This window comes from Pristiophorus japonicus, chromosome 2, assembly GCF_044704955.1.
Source record: "Pristiophorus japonicus isolate sPriJap1 chromosome 2, sPriJap1.hap1, whole genome shotgun sequence".
Taxonomy (NCBI): Eukaryota; Metazoa; Chordata; class Chondrichthyes; family Pristiophoridae; genus Pristiophorus; species Pristiophorus japonicus.
Window position 1 is genome coordinate 42,778,640 of NC_091978.1, and position 26,257 is coordinate 42,804,896.

The 26,257-nt window shown below is 41.2% G+C and overlaps 1 protein-coding gene across 5 annotated transcripts in view; it reads right to left on the reverse strand.

Moving 5' to 3' along the window:
• Positions 1 to 26,257, reverse strand: part of LOC139237251 (protein FAM53A-like) — a 109,106-nt gene that overhangs the window by 76,356 nt on the left and 6,493 nt on the right. For 4 of the 5 annotated variants that reach the window (XM_070866901.1, XM_070866900.1, XM_070866903.1 and 1 more), the window contains exon 2: positions 12,838 to 13,091. In XM_070866901.1, coding sequence (XP_070723002.1) covers positions 12,838 to 12,990 — 153 coding nt within the window. In that variant the 5' untranslated portion in view covers positions 12,991 to 13,091. Of the gene's footprint in view, positions 1 to 12,837; positions 13,092 to 15,257; positions 15,452 to 26,257 lie in introns of those variants that run through there. The other variant, XM_070866902.1, reaches the window with a different exon arrangement.

Sequence of the window (26,257 nt, forward strand, 5' to 3'; positions counted from 1 at the left end):
GAAACTCAAAACCCCTTTCCTCCCACCCCTTGGAAATCAAGTGTATACAAATATATGCAAAAGTTTGGTTAAAATGTTGTCAAATTCAACCAGTTAGGTCACCAGTCCATGCCCTTGGGCACAAGATCGCACAGGAAGACGGGTTCCAGCTTAACAGAAGATGGCTTTACATTAATGGGAGTGCTGTTGACTGCAGATGTGCAGTAATTCCATAATTGATGACCCTCTAATGACCCGCCCTCCAAAGACCCTGAAGTCCAAGGCTCCGACACGGCAAGCGAGTCCCAGGTGGGCAGAGGAAAGGCTTCAAGGACACCCTCAAAACCTCCTTGAAGAAGTGCAGCATCCCCACCGACACCTGGGAATCCCTGGCCCAAGAGCACTCAAAGTGGAGGAGAAGCATCCGGGGAGTCTCTTCGCCAGGAGCACGTGGAAGCCAAGCGCAAACAGTGGAAGGAACACACGACAACCTAAGCAACACCCGCGCCCCCCCTCCCGCTGTCCCTTCAACTACCATCTGCCCCACCTGTGAGAGACTGTAGGTCCCGCATTGGTCTCTTCAGTTACCTGAGAACTCATTATTGTGGAAGCAAGTCATCCTCGACTCCGAGAGACTGCCTAAGAAGAAGTGGTCTTGTGAGCTGCCAGGTCTCCAGTTAACATTAAAACCGCAGAGCCAGATTCTGTCCTTTTAGCAATAAGATTCACAGATTTCCAGGCTCCATTAGGAATGGCAGCAGGAAAAACAATAGGGGAGTACGGCACACACAGGTCAGAGGTCCCTTGGCACCACCTTATATAAAGTAAAAGAGAAGGAACAGAGTATCTGAAGACAAGAGAACTGAGAGTTTTGAAGAATCCAATATTTAGTTATGGGAGTGACGAGTGCCAAATGCTTCAACGCACTCTCTGCTGAGCTCATGGTCCCTGTATCCATTTTGGGCAAGAACCGAGAGAGAATTTCTTGAAAAATTTAATGAAAATCTGAAAGTCGTTCTTTTTAAATTTCGAGGCTCAATTAATTTCTTTCCAAATGTGGGGAAAGACCTCTGGGCACTAGCAGTTACGAAATCAATTTAAAAATCTCACTAACCACTTGCAACATTATGGTTAATATACATAGCACCATAGCAAACTTTCTCCTTTTTTCCATGAGAAAATGAAAATCTAACTACATTAAAATCTTCCTCAAGCTCAGGAAGCTCAGTTCTTGCTGGGATATCAGAGGCTGCTCGAATTGACCCATTTCATCACATAGATAATCTTTCCTACTTTATCGCACTTAAAAAAAAAACATGCCCACTAGCTGAGCAGGCTTTTGAATGGTAAGTAATTAAACATTTGATTTCCTGCCAGTCTCCTCAATGCCTACAGAGCTACTGCTTAAACTCCGCTGTGTAAAACAAACTCGAAGCAGATGTATTTGCACAAAGCACTGTTCAGCTCTATTTGCATAACGGTCACTTTATTTTTCACTACCTCGCCTCATCTGCTCAAGAACATTTGCTTATGACAGATTGTTACTTTAAGAGTTAGGACACAAAGGATTAGATTTTCTGCCGACACCCTAAAAGCCATACAAAATCACCCTAAACTTCAGAAAGACCAGCTGTTTAGGCAAAAATACATTGCCAGCTACAGGTATAATATTTCCTGGACACGAAAAATATTTAGCTACATATCAATTCTACTTTTGTAGCCTACCAGTGGAAAGCAGCCAGTCTCTGCATGAACTTTCCACAAACTTCACACGAGTTTTAACATTATACAGAAAGCTCACAGCAGACCTGTGGTCACCTCACCAGTTTATCTTGGCCTAATTTTGAAATTTCCAGCACTGTTAATACTTCCTTCCAACACAGGTTTGTGTTTACTAAAGGGAGATACAATTTCAAAGTTGGAGCTGCCACTTTTTGTGCAGAGTAAGAACTCAATGCTCCTTCTCAACTGATGGGCTTGATTATTAAAAAGTTATAGCAGAACCAATTAGACTGGAGGAAAATGTGGGAAACAAATGGAAACCAAGTCTCCATATTCCTGTCCAGGCATGCAGCATTGGAAAGGTTCAGTAAACTTCCTAATGTTGAGGAATACCAGTCATTTTCAAGATCGCAGTGCACAGTTTTACTCTACTGGAAAAGGATAAGGACACTAGTTATCTTATTTTTACAGTATGTTTGAACAAGAATATGCTACGATATCAAATATTCTGGGTGTTGAGGACTAAATTCATCTAAATTAACAAATGTTAAATTCACCTCAGAAAACGATACATTGGAATAAAACTTTAAGAGCTAGATCAGTTTGTTAAGAAGCTTAACTTTATGTGGCACAGCCCATTTCAGCATTTAAATCCTCAACAAGACCCAGTTCACACACTCAGCCATATGACTACACGACAGGAGCAAGTAGAGAGCAAATACTGTGCAGCACAGAGGGTAAAGCACGGAGCATCATTCGCAGGTCATTCTTGTGTACCTTATTATTGAATCAGACAATACAAATGAATTCAATAGACAATTGGATGAGTTTGGTGAATGAAAACACATTGAGGGATAGATTGGTGGAGATAGGCTTTTAGGCCTAATAGCTCTTTCCTATACCCAAAAATTCTAGCTGCTAGCTTCAAGGCAGCAGTGGAGGAGTTCGACCTCATCAATTTTGGATGAGGTCGAGAAGAAAATAATTTAGAAAAAAGAGGTAGCATTTGTCACACAAGGAACATTTATATATTCTTTTGTTCATTCATGTGAGCTTTGCTGGCAAGGCCAACATTTGGTCCTGTACTAGAAAAGGACTAAAGTCGGCAGACGGCGGAGAATGGAAATTTGGCAAAATCTAAAGTCTATCTTGAAGTCCTTGTAAAGTGAGCTGTAGGCCAGGGAATCTCAATAAAACTATTTTATAGTGCAATTTCTAAAGCTGTTCTCTGCATTTATAAGTAACCGTTTACTTTTTCAATCAAAAATGATGGGATGAAAGGTTTCTCAGATTCAACTATTCAATCCCACCGTTTATTCACTGCACAAGCAAGCGAGCATTTCCTCTGCCCAAATTCAACATCTCAGAATTTTAATTACTTTGGCCGTCCACTTTCACACCATTAAATCAATGAAGCCCTGTCAAAAATGCTTTGGGTAAATTCCAAAATTAAGAAAATATTTTAGAAGTAAACAGAATTTGTCTCCATCTCCACATTAATATGGCTATCTGCTGTTGAGCACTGCTGTTAATTTTATGAAAAGAAAGCAAACATTTCACGAATGCTTCATCTTCGCTGACTACCTTCAATTTCCGCAAGGCAACAAAATGTCATCTGTCCATTTCAGTGAAGAGGGTGCTTGTGTGGCAGAATCCCAGTGTGGCTGTCAAAACCGCCGACACCAGGCTTCTGTACTTACATCCAGTTCACACTTGAATTACCAATTCTCATTGCAAACCTACAGCAAGTGGCCACGTAGAAATGATCCAGCCACTAGAATTAACACTGCAGAATGTTCCTATTTTCACCTGAAAATTAATCCTTAGAAATCTGCAGACCCGGTGTACAAATCAAACCCTGTGGCTGCCAATTGAATAACTTGAGTTTCCCTTAGTCTTCCAAAAGAAGAATGGCTTTGAAACTCAGCAAACTAGAAAATATGTTAATTGGAAAGCCATTAACCTAATCAAGGAATGGCACCAGCCCTCCAGACACATGTATGAGGATAAGCCAATCAGGAATGGATCTGGAACCAAGACCTAATCCTGAGGCTTTGAGAAACTATGGCTTAAGGGGTATTATAAGTCAAGCCAAAGAATGCTGGGTCTCTTCTCTCTTCTCCTTAGCACATGGCAAAAGCAGGACCCTCCCTCTACAGACAAAGAAGCAGGCTGTGTGCTTTGCCAGAGGGAAGTAAAGTATACTGTTTTTATTGTATCATTGTATCTGTTGTAACTAAGTAGATTCGTAGGATAGTTGAGGATTGCTGATCCTCTGATAGATGTGCATGTGTGTGTGTTTAATAAACTTATTCCAAATTGTTTTAAAAGAATTGGTTTTGCTGTCAATTTAATGCCAGAGATTTAGAAATCTTACAGTCTGGCTGCAATAAAATCCTTTCATATTTGGCTTGTCCCTTCTCATTCCAGTCAGATCAAGTTTGCCTGCCAATGGCTAAAAATGGTAGTTCTTCTTTGCTCCGTCAAATTTTCCTATTTTAAGACGATCAGTGTTGTAAGCTGATAAGCTTACAGGATTTTAAACAGGGAGAGAAATGGCTGTGAGGGCTCCTCCAAGTTAAATTTAAGAAGCTAATCTGAAAATACTATGAATGATAACTAAAACAAAGATGCGTGTGCAAACTGATCAGATTAATTATATGTATTTTATAATTAATCTATTTTTTTTTTAAATGGCGTATACACAGCTGCATACACATACTGCAGTTATGCTCCTAGCCCCACAAGGTACCCATAGTTGCATGGTGAACTTTGATATCAGGTTACCTATATAAGACTAGACGGGTTTAAAAGAAAATGTCCCCAACAACCATTTGATGTTGGCAATCGATTTCACACCTCTGATGGATATGCAACACAGCACAGACATGCATCTATAAGTAGCAGATCTCCTGTTGCTCAATACGTCATGGGGATTATTTTATATCTGTAAAACAAGAGATATTCTGCTGCTAAGGCAAAGCCGAGTTTCTTCAATTTTTTTTGCAATGCAATGGAGAAATTTGAGCGATATGGTATGACAAGCAAAGTAAACGTAATGGATACGAAATGTCACTAAGCTTACTGCTTTTATAAAATTACTAGCAAATTATTCATGGCACTGCTCATAGAAAGACTGAGGGTGTGCAGTGTTATGAGGGCAGGAACACTACTATGCAAAATACTATCCTGCGAAAGAGCAGGTGTGTGTTCCTTTCAGGCTACACTCGCTAATGCTGTTAAGTAAACACCAGGCTCCACTGCTCTAAGACCATCCTTAAAACCCACCTCTGACAAAGCTGTTGGACACCACTCCTAATCTGACAAAGCTGTTGGACACCCTCAATATCTCCTCCTTTGGCTCGGCGCCGCCTTGGGACGTTTTTCTACGTGAAAGGCACTATATAAGTGCAACTTGCTGTAGTTGTAGACATTCTGGCTGTGTTAGAGGGTTTGTCTGCGCTTTCCCTCTGGGAGTGTGACAGTGTAACAGCACTGGATACTGTTTTTAAGAATATTATAAAATAGATGTAATGTCTCAATGGATGTTAATGTTAGGACAAACTGAAACAGTATTTTTTTTAATAAAAAAGACAGCAAGTCACTGGCACGAAAATTGTAGAAATACCAGCTGAGCAGTTTATTTATAGGAATATAAATGGTGCAGGCTTGGCCTCAGTACAAACCGAAGGTGGGGGCTTGGAGAAATAGAAAATAATCAAATGCATACAGTCTCTACATTGCTGAATGCAATTTGAAGTCCGCAAAAAGAGCTGATATTTTCGGTGCTTTTACACTACATGCATGCTGCCAATTGCCAACACATAGGCTTCCCAGTCATCAGCATCAAGATAAAGATAGCACTCTCCTTTGGCCCAACAGCAATGTAACCTCAATTTTGATGGAGCTTTGTTTCTGCCAATGGTTGCATTGGTAAACATACCAAGTGAATTCAGAGGATCAATGTCGTAACACAAAATTGCAATATGACAGAGACCATGAGACACACTGACTTGGTTTAGTGTCTTTTCCCAATTCCATGCTTCCAAATATAGCCTTAATTAATAAACATGATAGCATAATGGTCTTAAATAGGACCAAGAGAAATAAGCACATGCAAATTCCCCATCACTAGGCATGTCCAACCAATTCAGTTCGCTCCCCTAGTCAAGCTGCTCCAAGTTTAGATTAAGGCTGCAATGAAGTCTGGAACAGAGCAGTTCTGCTGCAACCAAAATTCAAGTGAGCAGGTTATTGGTGAGGAGATGCTCCTTGATGGCTCCACCATGCTGCTCAACACAATCACCTGGCACTGTGATAACAATATGTAGGATCTCACCAAGGTTACTTCAACAGCTGCTCCATTCGCTGCCACTTCTACCAAGGATAGCGGTAGCAATGTTATGGCAACATCACCTCCTACAAAGGCTCCTCCAAGTCATCCACGTTCCTGACTTGCATGCGTATTACTATTCTTTGTCACCACTGCATCAGTATCCTAGAATTCACTAACACTATTGTGGGAGCGCCATTACAAGTACTGCAACAGCTCAAGAAGGCCCATCAGCACTTTCTCAGAGCAACATGTGATGGGCAATAAATGTAGCCTTGCCAGAGTCACTCGTACCTCATCATCATCATAGGCAGTCCCTCAGAATCAAGGAAGACTTGCTTCCACTCTTAATGAATCCTTACGTGGCTGAACAGTCCAATACAAGAGCCACAGTCCCGATCACAGGTGGGACAGATAGTCGTTGAGGGAAGGGGTGGGTGACAGGTGTTTTCGCTGCCTGCGCTCGATTTCTGCATGCTCTCGGCGATGAGACTTGAGGCACTCGGCGCCCTCCCGATGCACTTTCTCCACTTAGGGCGGTCTTTGGCCAGGGACTCCCAGGTGTCAGTGGGGATGTCGCACTTTATCAAGGAGGCTTTGAGGGTGTCCTTGTAACTTTTCCTCTGCCCACCTTTGGCTTGTTTGCCATGAAGGAGTTCCGAGTAGTATGTGCTGAGTTTAGTCAAATACCATGGTGAATAATCCAAACAGATTGAAAACCTAAAAAGTGCTCTCAACACAACTTTATGCAAAGGATTGTGTCCAAAACCCAACTGCAATTTTGAACAGGCATAAGCACCATCCCACTGCCAGATTTTGATCCTAGAGCTGTGGAGGTTCAGCAAGTGAGCAGGATGCAAGACAAACACAAAAACAACTGAAATGTGACTCGCCTTTAATCCCATAAATCTTATAGTGCAGAGTTGCACCTCCTACACAAACCACACCTCATTAATTTTAGCGTTGCAAGCAAAGATTTATCAGGTCTGCCTTTTTAGGGCATAGTGCAAAGGCAATTACAGCTACATGCTCCTGGAACCTGGTATAACACGAGGCTGTTTTTCAAATCCTTCAGACACAGAACAATAAAGCTCATTGAAGAGAATGCATTAAGATTTCTCTTGAGTAAATGTGGTTTTCATATAGAGTTTAATATATTATGGAAAATCTGGCTCATAACTTGCATCTATATGGTGCCTTTAACATAGAAAAAAAAATACCTAAGGCAATTACTTCACAGAGGTGCAAGAAAAAAAACATGATTGTCGGGCCAAGATATTAGGAGGGGTGGCCAATAGCGTGGGTGAAGAGGTGGATTTTGAGGAGGGTCTTAAAAGGGGAAATGGAGAGGTGGCTGGGTTTGTAGAGCTGGAAGAGGTAAGAAAGGGAGAAGCAAGGCCACAAGGGGATTTCAAAACAAGAATTAGTTTGAAATTTGAGGCAGTGAGGGATTGGGAGCAAATGTAAGTCAGAAAGGATGGAGTGATAAGTGAGCAGGATTTGGTGAGACATAAGATATGGGCAGCTGAGTTTTGGATGAGCTTAAGCTTATAGAGCGTGCAGGATGAGGTCTTGAGAGTATTGAAATAGTCACATCTGAAGGTGACAAAGGCATGGATGAGGGTTTCAGCAGTAGATGGGCTGAACCAAAGGCAGAGACACACAATGTTACGGAGGGCAAGGTAGACCACCTTTATGATAAAGGCTGTGGGGATTGGAAACTCACCTCAGGGTCAAATGGCCCTTACGGCCAAAGGGATCAAGGGGTATGGAGAGAAAGCAGGAAAGGGGTACTGAGGTTGAATGATCAACTATGATCTTATTGAATGGCGGTGCAGGCTCGAAGGGCCAACTCCTGCACCTATTTTCTATGTTTCTATGTTTCTAGGACACCAAGGTTGCGAACAGTCTGATTCAACCCGAGATAGTGATCAGGAAGGATGGAATCTGTGACAAGGGTACGGAGTTTGTGGTAGGAACCAAAAACAGTAGGCTTCAGTCTTCCAAATGCAATACTGGATGACGTATGTCCAGATGTTTCCTTTGCAGAACTAACTGTTTCCCCACACGGGTTAGCAAACGATTTAGTATGCAACAGCATGTCCTTACTTAAGCCTCTCATTACTTCATCCTGAAATTGACCATTGTTGCAGGGTCAGCCCTGATCCAATAGCTCACTAGTGCTTTAAATTGACATATTTCCCTGCTTACCATGCTAAAGGCTAACATTACTACAATATAATAACTGAATAGTATAAATAGGACAGTCTAATTAACCCTTTCTTACACAAGGATAGATCCTTGGGGGACTTGAGGTAAGAGTGCAGGGTAGGAAGAGCAGCCATTGTTGGAAATACTCTATTTATGACTGGATTGTTGAGAGGAACCAAAAGAAGGTAATCCCACTGAGCTGAACAACAGAGAAGGAGGATGGTGTGGACAGTGTCAGCCACGGCTCAGTGAGTAGCACTCTCACCTCAGGTCAGAAGGTTGTGGGTTCAAGTTCCACTCCACGAGACTTGAGCACAAAATCTAGGTGGACACTCCAGTGCAGTACTGAAGGAGTGCTGCACTGTTGGAGGTGCAGTCTTTCAGATGGGACATTATAGCGAGGCCGTCTGCCTTCTCAGGTGGATGTAAAAGATCCTGTGGCACTATTCAATGAAGTGCAGAGGAGATCTTCCCCTGGTGTCCTGGCCAATATTTATGCCTCAACCAATAACATAACTAAAACAGATTATCTGGTCATTACCACATTGTTGTTTGTGGGACTTTGCGGTGTGCAAAATTTGTTGCCAGGTTTCCTACATCACAATAGTAACTACACTCCAAAAGTACTTTAATGGTTATAAAGCACTTTGGGACATCGGGAAAGGCACTGGAGAATCCAAGTTCTTTTTTTCTCAACCATGTCAAAGGCAGCGGACAAGATGAGGAGAGATAATACACCAGAGTCAGTCATAAAGGATGTAATTTGTGATTTTTAATATGACCCTTTTGGTATTGTGGCAGGGGCATAAACTCGATTGGACAGATACAAACAAAGTTGCAGAAAAGATGGGCACAGATTTTGGTTGGGATGGGGTGGTGGGAGAGAGGCGACAACACACAAAATATATTAACCACTTACAAGAAATTGAAAACAAGATCCATACACATCCAATATTGGATATAAAGACATCAAGTCATGAAAATGTTTACGTAGCTATGACATTCTGTACTTCGATGTCTTTAGCAATAATAGCAAATAGGTATGGATAGAGTACGAACTAGATTGGCTGATATTTAGTGACAAAACATTAATCGTGCTCTCATCATTTTGGGCAATCCCATCCTTCCGAATAGGGTGCACTTGAGTCATCTTCCCTTGGGACTTCTGGCTGAAGTCAGCACCAGTTCTACCTACACACATTTCCCCAAGCACATTTTCTACATCGAAGGGAAAATGATGAAGGGACTTAATATTAGTATTAGTAGTCAACTGATAGCACACTCAGTCAATCACAATGCTGTGGGTTCAAGCCCCACCATAGAATCTCCTGAGCTGCCGAGGCAGCTCTGCATACAAACATACGGAAATGACAAACAGGGGAAGACCCACTGATGCATCCAGCTTGTCCCGTGTAGTTATGATACCCTATACTTCACGATAAAGACACACAATACCCACCCAGTTATAAATCAGTTGGGAGAGGCGAGAAACTGCATAAAAGGCAATTAGTGGAAAGAAAATTGGAACATTCCTCCCCCACCCCTTTAGACGGTCGAAACTAGTCCAGGAAATCACACTGGCAAATGCTGTGTGCAAAATGTCTGTCATGTTTGCTTATGTAAAAGTCAATACAATTCAAAAGGAATTCATCAATAGTACAATACTGAAGATGTGATAAGGAGTTATAGAATAATACAAGCTCTTTCTTTATAAGGGGTAATGGAAACAAAGTGCAAGAAAAGCGGCATTGCAGGAATAAGCTGTGCTGCAGGAATAAGTATCAGTTTAAAAACATTTGGAAAAGAATAGCAGCTTCCTTAATGTGCAGTGCAAGTGCATTTTAGAACAGAATGGCAAAGTTGCTGACAAATTCCACGTAATTTATAATTATTAAAACAAATCCAGGCCTCGAAAGATGGTGTGATTCCCTTGGTTCAAGGCATTTTATTCAGTGACATTTCGTTAATGGCCAGGATTTGGTGGTAGGAATACAGTGAAGCAATCAACGCTTACCGTTATAATGGAGTAAATTGGATAGCAACTTTCGGCGTCCGCAAACACGCAGCTAAACATGGAAATCAGGAAATTGCTGTCAAGTTGCCATGCTCCTCCACAAGCTTCGCTACACCGGTATCTCAGAGATTTTTTATTAAAACACATGAATGGCATGAAATTGCGGCACTTACCCACTAAACACGTCAGAAAAGGTTAGGGCATTCAAGTGTCGTGAATTTTTAACGACTTGCTATGTCTTAATTATCACCAAACTTCTCCGGCACTGAACAAGTATGGAGTTTCATTCCTTCAGATTTTAATCATTGGGAGATTTTAAAAATACATTTTGTTTCTCTCTCTCTCTATCTATCCCATCTTTCTTTCCCTCTCTTTATTTCGCTTTCTGTACCTGATTGATTGGCACCTCATCCACCACCTTAAAGATTCACTCCCTCCCCCATCGGCACACCGTGGATGTAGTATGTACCATCTACAAGATGCACTGCAGCAACTCGCCAAGGCTTCTTCGACAGCACCTCCCAAACCCACGATCTCTACCACCTAGAAGGACAAGAGTAGGAGGCGCATGGGAACACCATCGTCTCCAAGTTCCGCTTCAAATCACACACTATCATGACTTGGAAGTATATAGTCGTTCCTTCATTGTCGCTGGGTCAAAATCCTGGAACTCCCTCCCCAACAGCACTATGGGAATACCTTCACCACGTGGACTGCAGCAGTTCAAGAAAGCGGCTCACCGCCACCTTCTCGAGGGCAATTAGGAATGGGCAATAAATGCTGGCCTTGCCAGCGATGCCCACATCCCAGGAACGAATAAAACATTTTTTTTTTTTATAAAAGAGTGAACTAAATGTTCTAACTTACACTTTCTGGTTTAGACTCAACATCTCTCAGTGAGGCTTTTTCAATCTGATTAGTTCAGGAGGCACCCTATTTGCTTGCCCTGTTCACAGAGAGCAGGCGTCAGGCTGAAATGGATCTGTAAATAGGCGCACCAAACTCATTCTATGGGCAGCTGCAAGGGCAATGAACGACGAGTGCCATTCGCTCACTGCTAACTGCAAAATCTGAGCCAATATCTTGCTCAGGAAAATGTGATCATACTTTGAAAGTTTAACCCATGATGGATAACCCAGATGTGCACTACACATGTAAAGGCAGTAAAAGTTCACTCAACCCTGAAGAGATCTTTGCCACCATTATAAAACCAATATTAGTATTAGTCCTTCAGAGGCAAGTAAGTAAAGCCAATGATCTCGCAGCCTTGTGACCTGAACACAAAAAACTCTATCAATATATCCAACACACACAAAAACGTCATTAGTGTACCCCTCCCAGTTTGCAGTGTTGGGTCGGGTTACGATAAAAAAGTGTACGTGATTAAAAGTTGTAATTCCCCATATATGCAAAAACTGATTAACGTTCACAAGCATGCAGCACGTTAGTAGCATGAACTGTCTTGCCTTCGATTTCTCAAACTGTAAGCTTATCTCAACTAGAGCAGAAGTTATGCATTTCTGCTCAGGTAAGAGATAAAATGAATCAACACTTGCTTGATAATGGTATTGGGAGAGGCAGACAGCAGACTGCCTGCTTTCTCGTGGAATGATGCGCAGCATTTTGAGATGGGAAAAGCTTATAATGCACAGGTCATGTACACTGCATGGCTGAAGTATCCTTGGAAGGTGATGGATTGAGTTTCAGCTGGAAAGACACTGCATGGAAGGCCAAAATTGAGATATGTATGGGAAGACCTGAATAACAGAAAAATAGCCACAGAAGCAAGTATGACAAGGTTTCTTTGCCAGCCTAACTGTGTAAGATGGGAAAATATTTTTTTTTAAATTGGGAAAATAGTCCAGACAAAAATACATTCCCAAGATTATTTTTATTGGGCGAGAATTCTAGCCTCAAGTGACACTCAAACTCCCATCCCTCACTGATCAGACTATGAGATAGTCATCATCATCATAGGCAGTCCTTCAAAGCGAGAATGACTTGCTTCCACACCAAAAAAGTGTGAGTTCACAGGGGTTTCAATGAAGGATCTAATATTCCAGGTCCCGAACTACATCTTGAAGTGTGGAAGATGCCAGCCACCACATGGGCTTGACAGAGCTAGGTCTTGGTCCAGTGGCAAGGATTAACCAAGACTACTGGAGACCAGCTCTGCTGCATGGACCGAGCACGCACACATATAGCATTGTGGGCTGCTCGTGCTGCCCCTGGGCCCTCGCCACTCCTTGGCCCCGGTCACTTCCTTCTACAAACTCCTGCTGCTCCTTTGCCCCTCCTGCCTTGTAGAGGTAGGAGATAGAGCACTCTGCAGTAATGCAATGCCCCTCTTGAGGGGGGAAGATGATAAAACTGGCAAGTCTCAGTAATGGAAGCAATGATGTAAAATAGTTGGTGATTTGATAGATTTTTGATATTAAAGGATTGCACTATTTGCTTTCATCATAATTATGCCTAAAATTATCAATAGAAACATATTAAAATGCAACACGAAGAAACAGTAAACTAGCATGGAAGTTATAAGAATCAAGTCTATCAAGGAAGTTGGTGAAACTCTTACCAGATTAATGCTGTAGGCCTTGCAAGTGATATCCTCCAGGCTCTGGTTCTGCAACTTTTCTGTGATTAGCGTGACCATGGTAGATGTCCCTTTTCCACTGCTCACACTGACAAGCATTGGAGGTTCTTTCTGTGCTGCTTCAATATTCCCCATGCATTCCCTGGTTGCTGTGCTGCATCCTTGTTCTTATTCATTGGCCTCCATGGCAGCTGTAGTGCTCACGAGCCAACATGTCCTTCTGTACATTCAATTATCTGTCAAAAATTACAAATGCAACAAAGAAATAAAGATTTTGTCGCATAATTCATTCATACCATTTCACAAAAAAAAAAGAAAAATTGGAGATGGGAAATTATTGACACTTTGCTAAAATGACAGGCTAACCCATCCCCACCTCCATTCTGGTGCTTTCCTTTTTCTAGTACTTCTCATGGGCATCAAAACCTAAACGGGAATTCAAATCATTAGCCTTCCAAGTAAACCTGCATTGGTGGCCAGTTTTGTGGCCTTGGCCTTATTTTCTTCAACTATCAGGATCATTCTGGATTGCAAAAATAACCCCAGGCTACTATTCTCTACCGCTAACTGTCTCCTTAAACCCCTCTCCCCTGTCTCCACCACATTCACCTCCAACAAGTGTGAGGAGCTCAGGACTTCTTTGTCTCAAAGATTGAGATCATCCAATCAGCTGCCTATGCGAGTTCCCTTCCTTCACCTCTGCCCACAGGACTAAATTTCATCTTATGCTCCCATCTGCCTTAACCCTAAACTCATATCTTTTTCTAGTTTCTCTCTGCTCTCCCCTCTTAATCTCTCCAAACTCATCTTGTCCATGAGACCCATTTCCTGCTCCCTTGGCCCTATTCCCACTAAACTGCTGACCACCCAACTTCCTTTTCTGCCTCCCATGTTAGCCGACATTGTTAACAGTTCTCTCTCCTCAGATATTGTTCCCCTCTCCTTCAAATCTGCTGTCATCACCCCTCTCATCAAAAAACCAACCCTTGATCCACTTTGCATGCTAGCTATCGCCCCATCGCCAACCTCCCTTTCTTGTCCAAAGTACTATGAATTCAATGTTTGAATCCGCTCCTGCTCCAGTACCGAAACTACTCTCAAAGTCACAAATGACATCCTTTGTGCCTGTGACAAAGGCAAACTATCCCTTCTGGACCTGTCTGCAGCCTTTGACACGGTTGACCACTTTATCCTTCGCCAACACCTCTCCGCCAATGTCCAGCTGGGTGGAACTGCATTCGCTTGGTTCTGGTCTTATCGATCGAATTGTAGCCAGAAAATCTCTAGCAATAGCTTCTCTTCCCACTCCTGCAACGTTACCTCTGGTCCCCTCTTATTTCTCATCGATATGCTGCCCCTTGGCGATATCATCCAAAAACACGCAGTCAGTTTCCACATGTACGCTGACGATACCCAGCTCTACCTCTCCACCACTTCTCTCGACTCCTGCTTGCTATCTAAATTGTCAGATTGCTTGCCCGACATCCAGTACTGGATGAGCAGAAATATTCTCCAGTTAAATATTGGGAAGACATTATCTTTGGTCCCCACCACAAACTGCATTCCCTAACCACTGACTCCATCCCTCTCCCTAGCATTAATCTGAGGGTGAACAAGACTGTTCGCAGCCTAGGTGTCACATTTGACCCTGAAATAAGTTTCCAGCCATATATCCGCGGCATAACTAAAACCGCCTTTTTCCACCTCCGTAATATCGCCGCCTCCGACCCTGTCTCAGCTCTTCTGCTGCTGAAACCCTCATCCATTCTTTTGTTACCTCTAGACTTGACTACTCCAACTCAGTCCTGGCCCACCTTCCACATTCCACACTACATAAACTTGAAGTCATCCAAAACTCAGCAGCCCGCGTACTAACCCGCATCAAGTCAAGATCACCCATCATCCCTGTGCTTTCTGACCTACATTGGCTCCTGGTTAAACATCTCGATTTCAAAATTCTCATCCTGGTTTACAAATCACTCCATGGACTTGCCCCTCCCTATCTCTGTAATCTTTTTCAGCCTCACAACCACACAAGATGTCTGCGTTCCTCAAATTCTGGCCTCTTGAACATCCCTCATTATAACAGCTCAACCATCGGTGGAGTTCCGGGCCCTAAGCTCTGGAACTCCCTCCCTAAACCTCTATGCCACTCTATCCTCGTTTAAGATGTGCCTTAAAACCTACCTCTTTAAACAAACTTTTGGTTATCTGCCTTAATTTCTTCTGTGGCTCAGTGTCAAATGTATCTGTTTGTTTGTAACACTATTGTGAAGCGCCTTGGGACGTTTTACTACATTAAAGGCACCATATAAATAAAAATTAAGTAATTCTGTGTTGTATGACAATCGTGTTGAACTTTATATAAAACAGTTGAAAGGAACAAGGTTACCCATTCTTACCTTCCCAGAATGTGTCAAGTAGTTAGGGACTCCTTGCAACTGCCCAAACTACAGGACCTCCAGCAGCAGGTATAGGTCTTCCCACCCAGACATTGGGAAAGGCTCAGGAGATGTTGTTTTAAAATGGAATGATGCAAAACAAAGTAGAAGGAACTAGAGCCTTCAAGGGGAAACGAATCTGGGGAGGAGTACTTTCACTGTAAAGTGCTTAACCACCCATTTTTTTTAAAAAATAGACATTACTCATTTTCTCTCATTTCAGGATTTCTTTTGCATCAAATAACTCGACTGAGCCGCTCTTCTGCTGCAGGTTGCTAGAGCGGCTGCACATCACAAATCAGCATTTGGAAAAAGCTTGGATGCTGCTTCAGAAGTGTTCAAAGTGAATAAAGTTAAAACCAACTGAGCATACAAGGCAGACCTTTTCTCACTCCACAACTCTGAATTTGCACCCAGGTTGCTACAAAAAATGCAATATCGAGATTAGTGTATCGAGCCACACCAGACAGAACACCCAACATACGTCCAAGCTGCTCCAGTTAAGAGACTCAACCCAAAATCGTAGGTGTCGATAGGAGATAACATAAGCAACAAAACAGCTTTCAAATAGGTAATAGCACTGTATATTCCCCACTAAACATATATCTGCTCATCAAGCAATGATGCACACACAGCCAACATAAGCAATTAATTTTAATTTCAACTAAATTTGTTTGAAATTGGTTTTAATAAGACATCGCCAATGCAGCTCTAACCAGTCGGGGAGCATGTGATAAAATCACATCTTCACCCAGTGATGCTCTCTCAAAGTTTTAACTTGCAAACCCTATTGAGGCCTATTTCCAGAACAATTGCAGAGCAGATGAACTTCCTAGGCCAGTTAAGTAAGTGAAGGCCATTTACTTCATTGTTTAGGAACCTCCTTAATCATTAGCTCCATCCTGATGACATCATGCTTACATTCCTAACACAAATGTCTCCAATAAAGTTTTTTTTCGCAAATCTCACACAAGCATCTAATTTAAGCTCCTACACTTCTAGCCAGACACATTCATTGCCCACCAAGAATGCCAACTCATCCAAGAGATCAACTCACAAACTAAAAATTACCCTTTAAGTCAGCAATACCTCCGTAAGACAAGTTTTTGTCAAATTCTGTCTGGGAAGGCAGAAAGGGCAGACAAGCCGTATGTCCTTTTTGCCAACACTTTCAATTCAATAGCAGACACATGATGCTAAACGTAACTGCATCCATTTTTGTTGGGATTTACTTTTGTAATTTATTTTACCACTGTACCCTCAAATATGGCAGACACGGGTGGGTTGAACGGCCTCCTTAATATATTTTACAGATAGCACATTCCACACTCTCTAAAATGGACACATTTAAAATGCTGCTACAGTTTAATTCTATATTTTATTCAACATCAGTTTTATTAGATGGTCACATTCCCAATCTTTGTTGCTATAAGACTACTATAAAGAAGAGCACTTGGTAAATTGGAAAATACCATGCATTTTTGTCATGACTGCATATGCAAATGACAGGATGAAACCTTGGTACAATCCACATTGGTAATACAAACGCTTGTGAAAATGAGATTGTGCCCCTTTAAACGTGGCACCCACCTACTCACCGACATGAAGATTGCCATAAAAACACTGCTGTCAAAGCAAAAGATCCTAAATCATCTTTCACCATAACTAGTTCAAAGTCTTTCACCGCTTCAAATTCAAACAAAAACTGCAGGTCATGCACATTCCCCCTTATTCAATTAGTTGCAAAAACCTCACATCTGATACACAGCTTGCTTTCATCAAAATGTTCTACAATTTCCAAAAACATTCTTTGTATAAGTTTCTACAGGTGCCGAAGGTCAACTGTCTTAGCAACAAATAATGTCTCCAAGGCCAGATTGTCCCGCAGTAAGTTTGAATGAAAGGGATTGCAATAGCCATCCTGCAGAGACCACTTTTTTTTGTATGCACTCCACCACAGAGCAATTTCAGAATAAAAACCATTTACGTTAAGAAACTTACGAATACTTACACAGACATGCCATACGAAATACTAGTGTTTTAAAATGTACAGCATGTTTAAAAGCTGCTATAAAATGTTACTTTTCTTTACAAAAAGATAATCTACATAGCAACTCTATCTGTGCTTGCGTGTGTTAAGGTCATACATTTTTATCCAATTATCAGAGGGATGGGCAATAAATGTGAGCCTTGCCAGCGACGCCCATATCCCTATGAATAAAAAAAATTAGGCTGAATTTAATATCTCAAAGAGTTTAGTTATTAAAGACACTAATGCCACAAATAAAAGCCAACAGAATTTAATTTAACTTCAGTCTCTACCTGACCTGAAAGTTTTCGCAATGCTCCCAAAGCTGTCTTTTTGGAATAAGTATATATTTAGTGTAATACCTCTGACTTTTTTTTTTAAAAAAGACAGGATTTTGAAAAACTAGATGAAACTGCTGAAAATTATACCTTTTAGTTCTAAAAGCCTCAAGTTAGGGCATAATTAACGTACACAGCTTCTTTTAAAGGTTCGGTATTTATAGTTGATAAGACCCTGGAGATAGTAGTCATTTAGATAAGTGCAATGACAACCATTATACAACAGTTTGTAAGCTCCTTGCTCGACTAACAAAACTACCATTATTATATTAGAACAACCTTTTAAAAAAATGTCAGCTTATTTTTGAGTAAAGACTGCAAATCAATATTCAGCTTTAGCATTGTGGAATGAAATAAATTTTATATATTAATTAATTCACAATAATCAATCCTTGGTTCAGCCTATTTCATGCGAGAGTAATTTTAGTAGATAATCTGCAATAGAGACAGCGGTCTTCAGAAAGTTGAAAAGTTCTTTCAGCTATCAAACACTTTGCCTATTGTTCAATGCAAAACTGGGAAAATGAGAATGTACACCACAGCCCAAACTTACATGGGTTACATTCTAAAAAATGCAAGTCAATGAAGAAGTTTTATTTGAATTGCAACTCAGTGATTTTTCACTATATGGTTGAAGTACAAAGAGACAGGATAAACAAATGCAATGTGAAAAATAAAATTCACGTCACTAGTACAATATTAAATTCAGGTAATTGCACTCTGTCCTGAAACACATGTCCAATTAGGATATTCAATAGAAAAAAAAGTTAGCAGCCCAACTAATTCACTTTGCTGATGATACCAAGATGGGTGGGAAAGCAAATTGTGAGGAGGACACAAAAAATCTGCAAAGGGATATAGACAGGCTAAGTGAGTGGGCAAAAGATTGGCAGATAGAGTACAATGTGGGAAAATAAGGTTATCCACTTCGGCAGAAAAATAGAAAAGCAAATTATGTTAAATGGACAACAATTGCAAAGTGCTGCAGTACAGAGGGACCTGGGGATCCTTGTGCATGAAACACAAAAGGTTAGTATGCAGTTACAGCAAGGAATCAGGAAGGCAAATGGAATGTTGGCCTTTATTGCAAGGGGAATAGAGTATAAACACAGAAGTCCTGCTACAGGGTATTGGTGAGGCCACACCTGGAGTACTGCGTAGTTTTGGTCTCCGTATTTAAGGAAGGATAAACTTGCATTGGAGGCTGGTCAGAGAAGGTTCACTAGGATGATTCCGGTGATGAGGGGGTTGACTTATGAAGAAAGGTCGAGTAGGTTGGGCCTATACTCATTGGAGATTAGAAAAATGAGACGTGATCTTATCAAAACATACAAGATAATGAGGGGGTTCAACAAGGTGGATGGAGAGAAGATATTTCCATTCATAGGGGAAACTAAAACTAGGGGACATAGTCTCAGAATAAGTGGCTGCCCATTTAAAAGTGAGATGAGGAGGAATTTCTTCTGAGGGTTGTAACTCTATGGAATTCTCTGCCCCAGAGTGCTCTGGAGGCTGGGTCATTGAATATATTTAAGGCGGAGATACAGATTTTTGAGCAATAAAGGGAATAAAGGGTTATGGGGAGCAGGCAGGGAAGTGGAGCTGAGCCCATGATCAGATCAGCCATGATCTTATTAAATGGCGGAGCAGGCTCGAGGGACCAGGTTCTTATGTTCTAATGTAAATCAGTTATTCTGTTGCAGAAATTTGCAGGGCTATGGGGAAAGAGCAGGGCAGTGGGACGAATTGAATAGTTCTTTCAAAGGGCCGGCACAATGGGCCGAATGGCCTCCTTCTATGCTGTAGGATTCTTTGATTCTATGAACTACTTCAGAATACAGTTTGAAGTGAGCTCATTATGATTGTACACTATTGTATCACTTGCTCAACACCATTGGTCACAAGCTGAGGCAGTTTCATATCCTACACTTGTGCAATGTCAAGCCACAAGCCACAATTCCAGCTGATATGTGCTAAATTAGTGTCAAAATTAACCAAACAGGGAGATTAGCCATGAGAGCTGGTAATGCAAAAAGTCATCGTACAAATTAAGTATATTCTGCTTGTTTTCTTTTCTGCAAGATAAAGGGAATAGACCCTTAATATAAAACAAATCAGCAAATCATGAAGCTGCCCAGAAAGAAAACTGAGCAACTGTGGAAACGTCGCAGGAAAAAAAACGAACAAATGCAAATTAGAAATGCAAATATCATTGTCAATTCAATCTGTCCTTGCAAATTGAGCTATGAATTAGACCAGGGTGTCCAAGCTATGACCTACCCTGGCCCACAAACTGCAGGCAGCTCAGTTCTATTTGCACCTGTATTACTTGCTGGGTTGTCACTGCAGTTTCATGAGCCTGAAAACCTGGGAAAGTCTATTCCTAGCATTGCTGCCTCACTGAATAATGCTTGAATCAAATCACCTACAGCTGTTGTGTAAGCAGCTTGAGATATAGGCAGATTAATGGGGATGTTCGTTTAAACATGTGTCCTGTGAATCTTCATGGTATTCACCCAAATAATCACAAAAAGCATCAACAAATCTCAGACTGCAGTTTGAAAAAAAATCCTGGGGTGGGGTCAAATGCAAGATCTTAATACATAAAAATGGAAATAATAATAAACCATGCGAGGTCCTCAGAAATTAGCTCTGCAGGGACAAAAGGCTCAATTCCACAGGACAATATCGACAGAGGCATAGAAGGCACCCAAATCAGTTTTTGCGGACTGGGAAGGTGTTTTGCACAGGAAGACAACAATAATAGCCAAAGAAAGGATAAAGTATGAAAAAAAATTGTCAACTGCACCTTGCAGGTGACTTTTTAAAAAGTGATGCATTTTGCACTAGTGTAGTGGTTATATTACTAGACTAGTAATCCAGATGCCTTGGCAAATAATTCAGAGATCTCGAGTTCAAATCCCACCACAACTATTTGAGAATTCAAATTTTGAAAAGCTGACCTCACTAAAAATGATTGAATCTGTTGGATTGTCGTAATACCCTAACTACCTGCCATCCTGGTATGGCGTATATGTGACTGCAGTCTTACACCAATGTGTACGCGGAAATAACCTAGCAAGCCACTCCTTTCAAGCCATCTCAAAGGGCAATAAATGCCGGCCTTGCCAGCCACATCCCCATCCCAGAGAACAAAAAAAAAACAAGGACAACTTCTCATTAAGTTTATATTTGAAAGGAATCAAGTCAAATGAGAGAAAGTTTAATTAACATCTGATATGATGAAATCCTGACAAATTCCTGTCCAAGAGTGAGCAATTATAAGGAGCATTGAACATTACTGTTTCCAAATGTCCTTTGTTGAAAAAAAAGTACCAGCTGAGAGGAAATCAATTATGAAAGAGAGTGAAATGGTAAGTTATTGTTCAATAGCAGATTGACGCAAGCTATCCCTAAATACCTGGCAGCACACTATTATTAACACCAATCAAAATGGAAACCGTGCTCAGAGTTACAATGCTGACTCCACCATACATATAGTATGTAGGTTCAAACTCAACTTGCCTCGATGGCTATAAAGGCTGAAAGTGAAAACTTTAGCTATTCAGCAGGTTTTTTTTTTAAGGGCGTCACAAATCCACAGCGTAAAACTATTTTCCACATAAATCTGAATATGGACGGAGGCTCACAGAAAAAAAAATCTCTGGGGAAAATGGAGGGAAAGAGATAGATGCACTATAATTGGCTTTCATCATGTTGGGCCATAAAGAATCTCCTGCTGTCAGTGGATGACAAGTCAAACGAAGTGAAGAATGCAAATGTTTTGGAAAGCAGACCAAATGTGATGAACAGTATATACAATATGCTGCAAGATAAGACTCTTAGAATTTTTTTGCGTGTTCCAAGTATTTCAATTAACTTCAGCAAAAAGCAATGCATCAACCAGAATGATTAGACCTCTTCAATAGGGAGATATTCTATACCTCAATTTTAGTCACGAAAAGATAGCAAGCATCATCTTGGTTTAGTGGTGGAATTCTCGTGTCATTCCAAATGTCAAGAGATCAAGCCTTATTCGAGGCTGCTAAAACAGATTAACTGGTCATTTATCTAATTGGTGTTTGGGGACTTTGCTGTACACAAATGGGTTCCAACAACATCCGAGTTGTAGCGCTGAAGAACTGTGCTCCAGAACTAGCCGTGCCTCCAGCCAAGCAGTTCTAGTACAGTACAGTTACAACACCAGCATCTATCGGACAAGGTGGAAATTTGCCCAGGTACGTCCTGTCCACAAAAAGCAGGACAAATCCAGCATGCCCAATCTTAATCATCAACCAAGCGATGGAACGAGTAGTCAATGGTATATCAAATGGTTTACTCTCCCATAATCCGCTCACTGATGGCTCAGTTTGGGTTCTGTCAGGACCACCCAGCTCCAGATTTTATTACAGCCTTGGTCCAAACATGAACAAAAGAGCTGAATTTCAGAGGCGAGGTGAGAGTGGTATCAAGTGATATCAAGGCAGCATTCAACCAAGTGTGGTACCAAGGAGCCCTTGTAAAACGGAAGTCAATGAGGATCAAGGAAAAATCTCTCCAGTGGCTAAAGTGAAAAGCACAAAGGAAGATAGTTGTGGTTGTGGAGGCCAATCATCTCAAATAAGGATCATTGCATTATTGCCTGTTTGTAACAGGAAAACCTCAAATGCAGTGTTCAATCCAAGGTTATTAAAGATAATTGCATATGAACATCTTCCTTACGAACTCAAAGTAAGGTTTACAAATGCAAAAGTTTCAATTCTAATAAGCAACAGATGATTTCAAGGGACCCGCACATCAAATTCACGGAACAGGAAACCAGTTTCCTCCTTGCAGTTTCATTCCACATGTTGCTCGACTTTGATCCTTCAGTAAAGCTGATATAGGTATTAGCAAGAAATAAGGCTGGAAAAGTATTTAACTCAGCATACAACAGGCAAGAACATTTTTGAACTGTCATGAAGCTAGATCCCACTTGCAGCAGCTATTTACGAGTAAATCTCAGTATGAACTCAGCAGGTCCAATTTCTTTTGCATTCCTATCAGGAGTTCATCTCCACATGTACTGAGCTCCTAACATTTTTGATCAATCATCTATTATTGCCTTCAACAATGCCAAAGCCATTAATGGAATCTGGCACCATTTAACAAGTTTACCATATGGCCTCATACCAAAGCCACATCATGGATAGTACCTTCTCTGTGCCTCGTCACTGAAGTATTTAACAATTAAGTTGCTTTCTTGAGGGCTCTGGAGTCTGTTCTCCCCCTAATCTGTTCTTTCTCCATACCAATGTCCTCTACTCAACAGTCAATCTTATTCACTCAGACTGCACAGCCGCAGCCCTCCGCTTCCAGAGATCTCATCTGCAGTCAAATAATCATGCCAATGCTCGCTATCTGGGCTAACACAGGGAAAATAGTCTTTATCCAAGGTACTGGGAGGACTGCCAGTACTGCCAAGACACAACTTGATCTTACAATTTTAATGAGTACCTGTACAGCGTTTATGCACAATATACAATTAGTTTCCCAATAGGCAAAAAGTCTGCCCAACACAGGACAGCCTCCCTCCCAATCTCAAGACAGCACAGGGACTTGAAATATGAATCTGCTTTTTGACGGAGTTAGCTGATAAAAACAACAACTATTTCAGAAAGTAAAGTACTGCAGATGCTGCAAATCTGAAGTAAAAACAAAAAATACTGAAAACACTTAGCTAAAACACCTATGAGCCATTGTCTAAAACAGCATCATTACTGTCCATTATGATTCCTTGTCATGCTATGTATTAATAGCCTGGGCATTATTTTCAAATAGAAAATATACAGTTTAACATTGTAAATGTGAAGATACATATCTTGCTTATTGATCATGTTAACAATCTGCTGGGAGACCATTTTTAAAAATCCAGAGTCTCCATCTACTGCAAGTATCAAAACTGCCAACCACTGCTGTGATTACAGATACCCTTATCTACTGGCACTATGCTATGGATTGGATATTCGTAGAATACAGGAGTAAACACAATGGAATGGTTCTTTTTGAAAATTATCAAAAATCTGGCAAAGGAAATTCCAAAAGAGTAAAACTACAGGATTGTATAGTGCAGGAACGTCATCCAACTGTCAAATTCAAACTCGCTGCACTTAACTTCATTTGAATCCAGACAAAAATGACAGAAATAGGTAAGTATTATTTGAAAAAAAGATTTGTGCTTACAGCTTCAGCACAAAAAACACTACATATATATGTTCAGTGCAATTAAGATTAAAATTCAATACTGAATTCTCCACTGGCCACTTGGAAATATTAGCTTGATCTAAGAAAATTCATCTTCACCACAAAGCTGGTATAAAATGGGGTATTTTCACCTTTGCGCCATCCTTTAAATATCATATAAACCAGTTTGCGAAGACTTAGATGGAAAACTGGTCGGGGAGACTAGAACTAGGGGGCACAGCCTCAAAACACGGGGGAGCCAATTTAAAACCGAGTTGAGAAGAAATTTCTTCTCCCAGAGGGTTGTGAATCTGTGGAATTCTCTGCCCAAGGAAGCAGTTGAGGCTAGTTCATTGAATTTATTCAAATCACAGATAGATAGATTTTTAACCAATAAGGGAATTAAGGGTTATGGGGAGCGGGCGGGTAAGTGGAGCCGAGTCCACGGCCAGATCAGCCATGATCTTGTTGCATGGCGGAGCAGGCTCGAGGGGCTAGGTGGCCTACTCCTGTTCCTAAATTCTTATGTTCTTATGTTATGTATGCGACTACATCATATTTAAGGGGTGATGGTGCTCGTAATTTCTCACTTGCAAGCCAGAAATGTAGACAGTTTACAAACTGCAGAGTGCCTAGTTATCCAAAAGGTGTGATGGATTTCCAATTTCAGCACAACTCTCCCTCTTGCTTCCCCCACATTTTCTCCCCCTCTCTCCTGAATGTAATGATTCCTATTACAATACAGCTCCACAGACATTGGCAGCCCTCCAGCATGTTGCATAAAAGTGCCCATTCTTCTTACATTAGCCTGGACAGTGACCATCAGTAGGTTATTGAACTAAATGGGACAGCTCAGGCCTGCCTGGTGTCTACAGATGCACACTTACTTCTATCAGGGGTATGAACCACAGTTGTTTTTTCTCTACCTTGCCCAATAATATTGATGCCAACCCCAACTGATTATCAGCTAACTCAGCCATTTGTACCACGCAACAGTGTGCATTTCGCCATAGCAATCAGGAACTAGGAAAGATTGTGTCTTTATAAATCAAGTTTCAGATTCTCTGGATGCCCCAAAGTGCTTCAAGTATAGTTTTTTTTGTTAGGCAGATGCAACAGCCAGTTTTGCACACAGAAAAATCCCACAAACAGCAGAGATGATTGGCCAGTCATCTGGCTTGGTGGTGTTGGTGGAGGGATGAATGCAGACCAAGACACGAGAGGAATTCCTTGCTCATCTTCGAAAAAGTGCCACAAGATCTTTTCTGTTCACCCGTTTAATGTCTATGAACGATGGCACCTCCAATATACAGCTTACTGCATTGAAGTGTCAGCATTGTATTCAACTGCAGCACTGGAGCTTGAACCCACCTCCTGAGTGCAACCATGGAGTCAAACTCAAAAACAGTTTTAAAAAGAAGCATTTCCCTCTGAATGGTCACCTTTTAAATTCAGTCATAATTTAAAACACTTTCAGTGTTTGTTAATCTTTTACGTTTCCTAATTGAATATTTGCATAGATATTTCAGCCAGGATGAAAATGTGAGATGGATGACTGTTCTACTGCAGAGATCATGCCTAGTGGTACTGCAGCAAAGGACCAAGGGGGAAGGGGGAATGGAAAAGGGAAATTCTGAGGGGCAACTATGAAGGGTGGGGTAGGAGGAGGAAACCGTGTGGCAGAGAGCAACCATAAGGACAAGGATAGAAGGGAACAGGAAGGGACGCTTAACTGGGCCAGCCGCATCAAATAACGTGGCAACAAGCAGGGATGAGGGTAGAGGTGAAATTAGGAATCACAGCAAGTTTGTAGATGGGAGCATGCAGCTACAATGGGACAGAGTAAGCGACTTGGAAAAACTATGGCAGAAGGAGATCAATGTGGGCAAGTACGAGTTCATCCACGTGGGTCAGAGAAAGACAAATCAGAATCTTTTCTTAACAGCGAGAGATTGGGAACTGTAGAGGAGCAATGGGATTTGGGGTCCCTGTGCCCAAATCACTAAATGCAAAAAATTCTCACAGTAACTAGCTTTAAAAATACAGAAGTCAAAATTAGCTAACCACAACTGTGGTTTTCAAAATAACTTGCCAGTTAAGTTTCCTTAATGTTACTATGCACTGCACAGTAACACTTACAGTATTTGGCACTAAAATATTTCATATGATTTCAGTTTCAATAGCTGTGCCTGGCATATTATCAAACATTAAACAGAATATCGGTGCAAAAAATGTTTGTTTTTAAAAAGTGCTCCAAAGCACAGAAACAGATTACATTACACAAAGTTATCTTCTGGCCTATGAATAATTATAGCATCATTCTAGCACAAGGGTACATCTCTTTCTTATGGAGACCTACCAATGAACGTTTG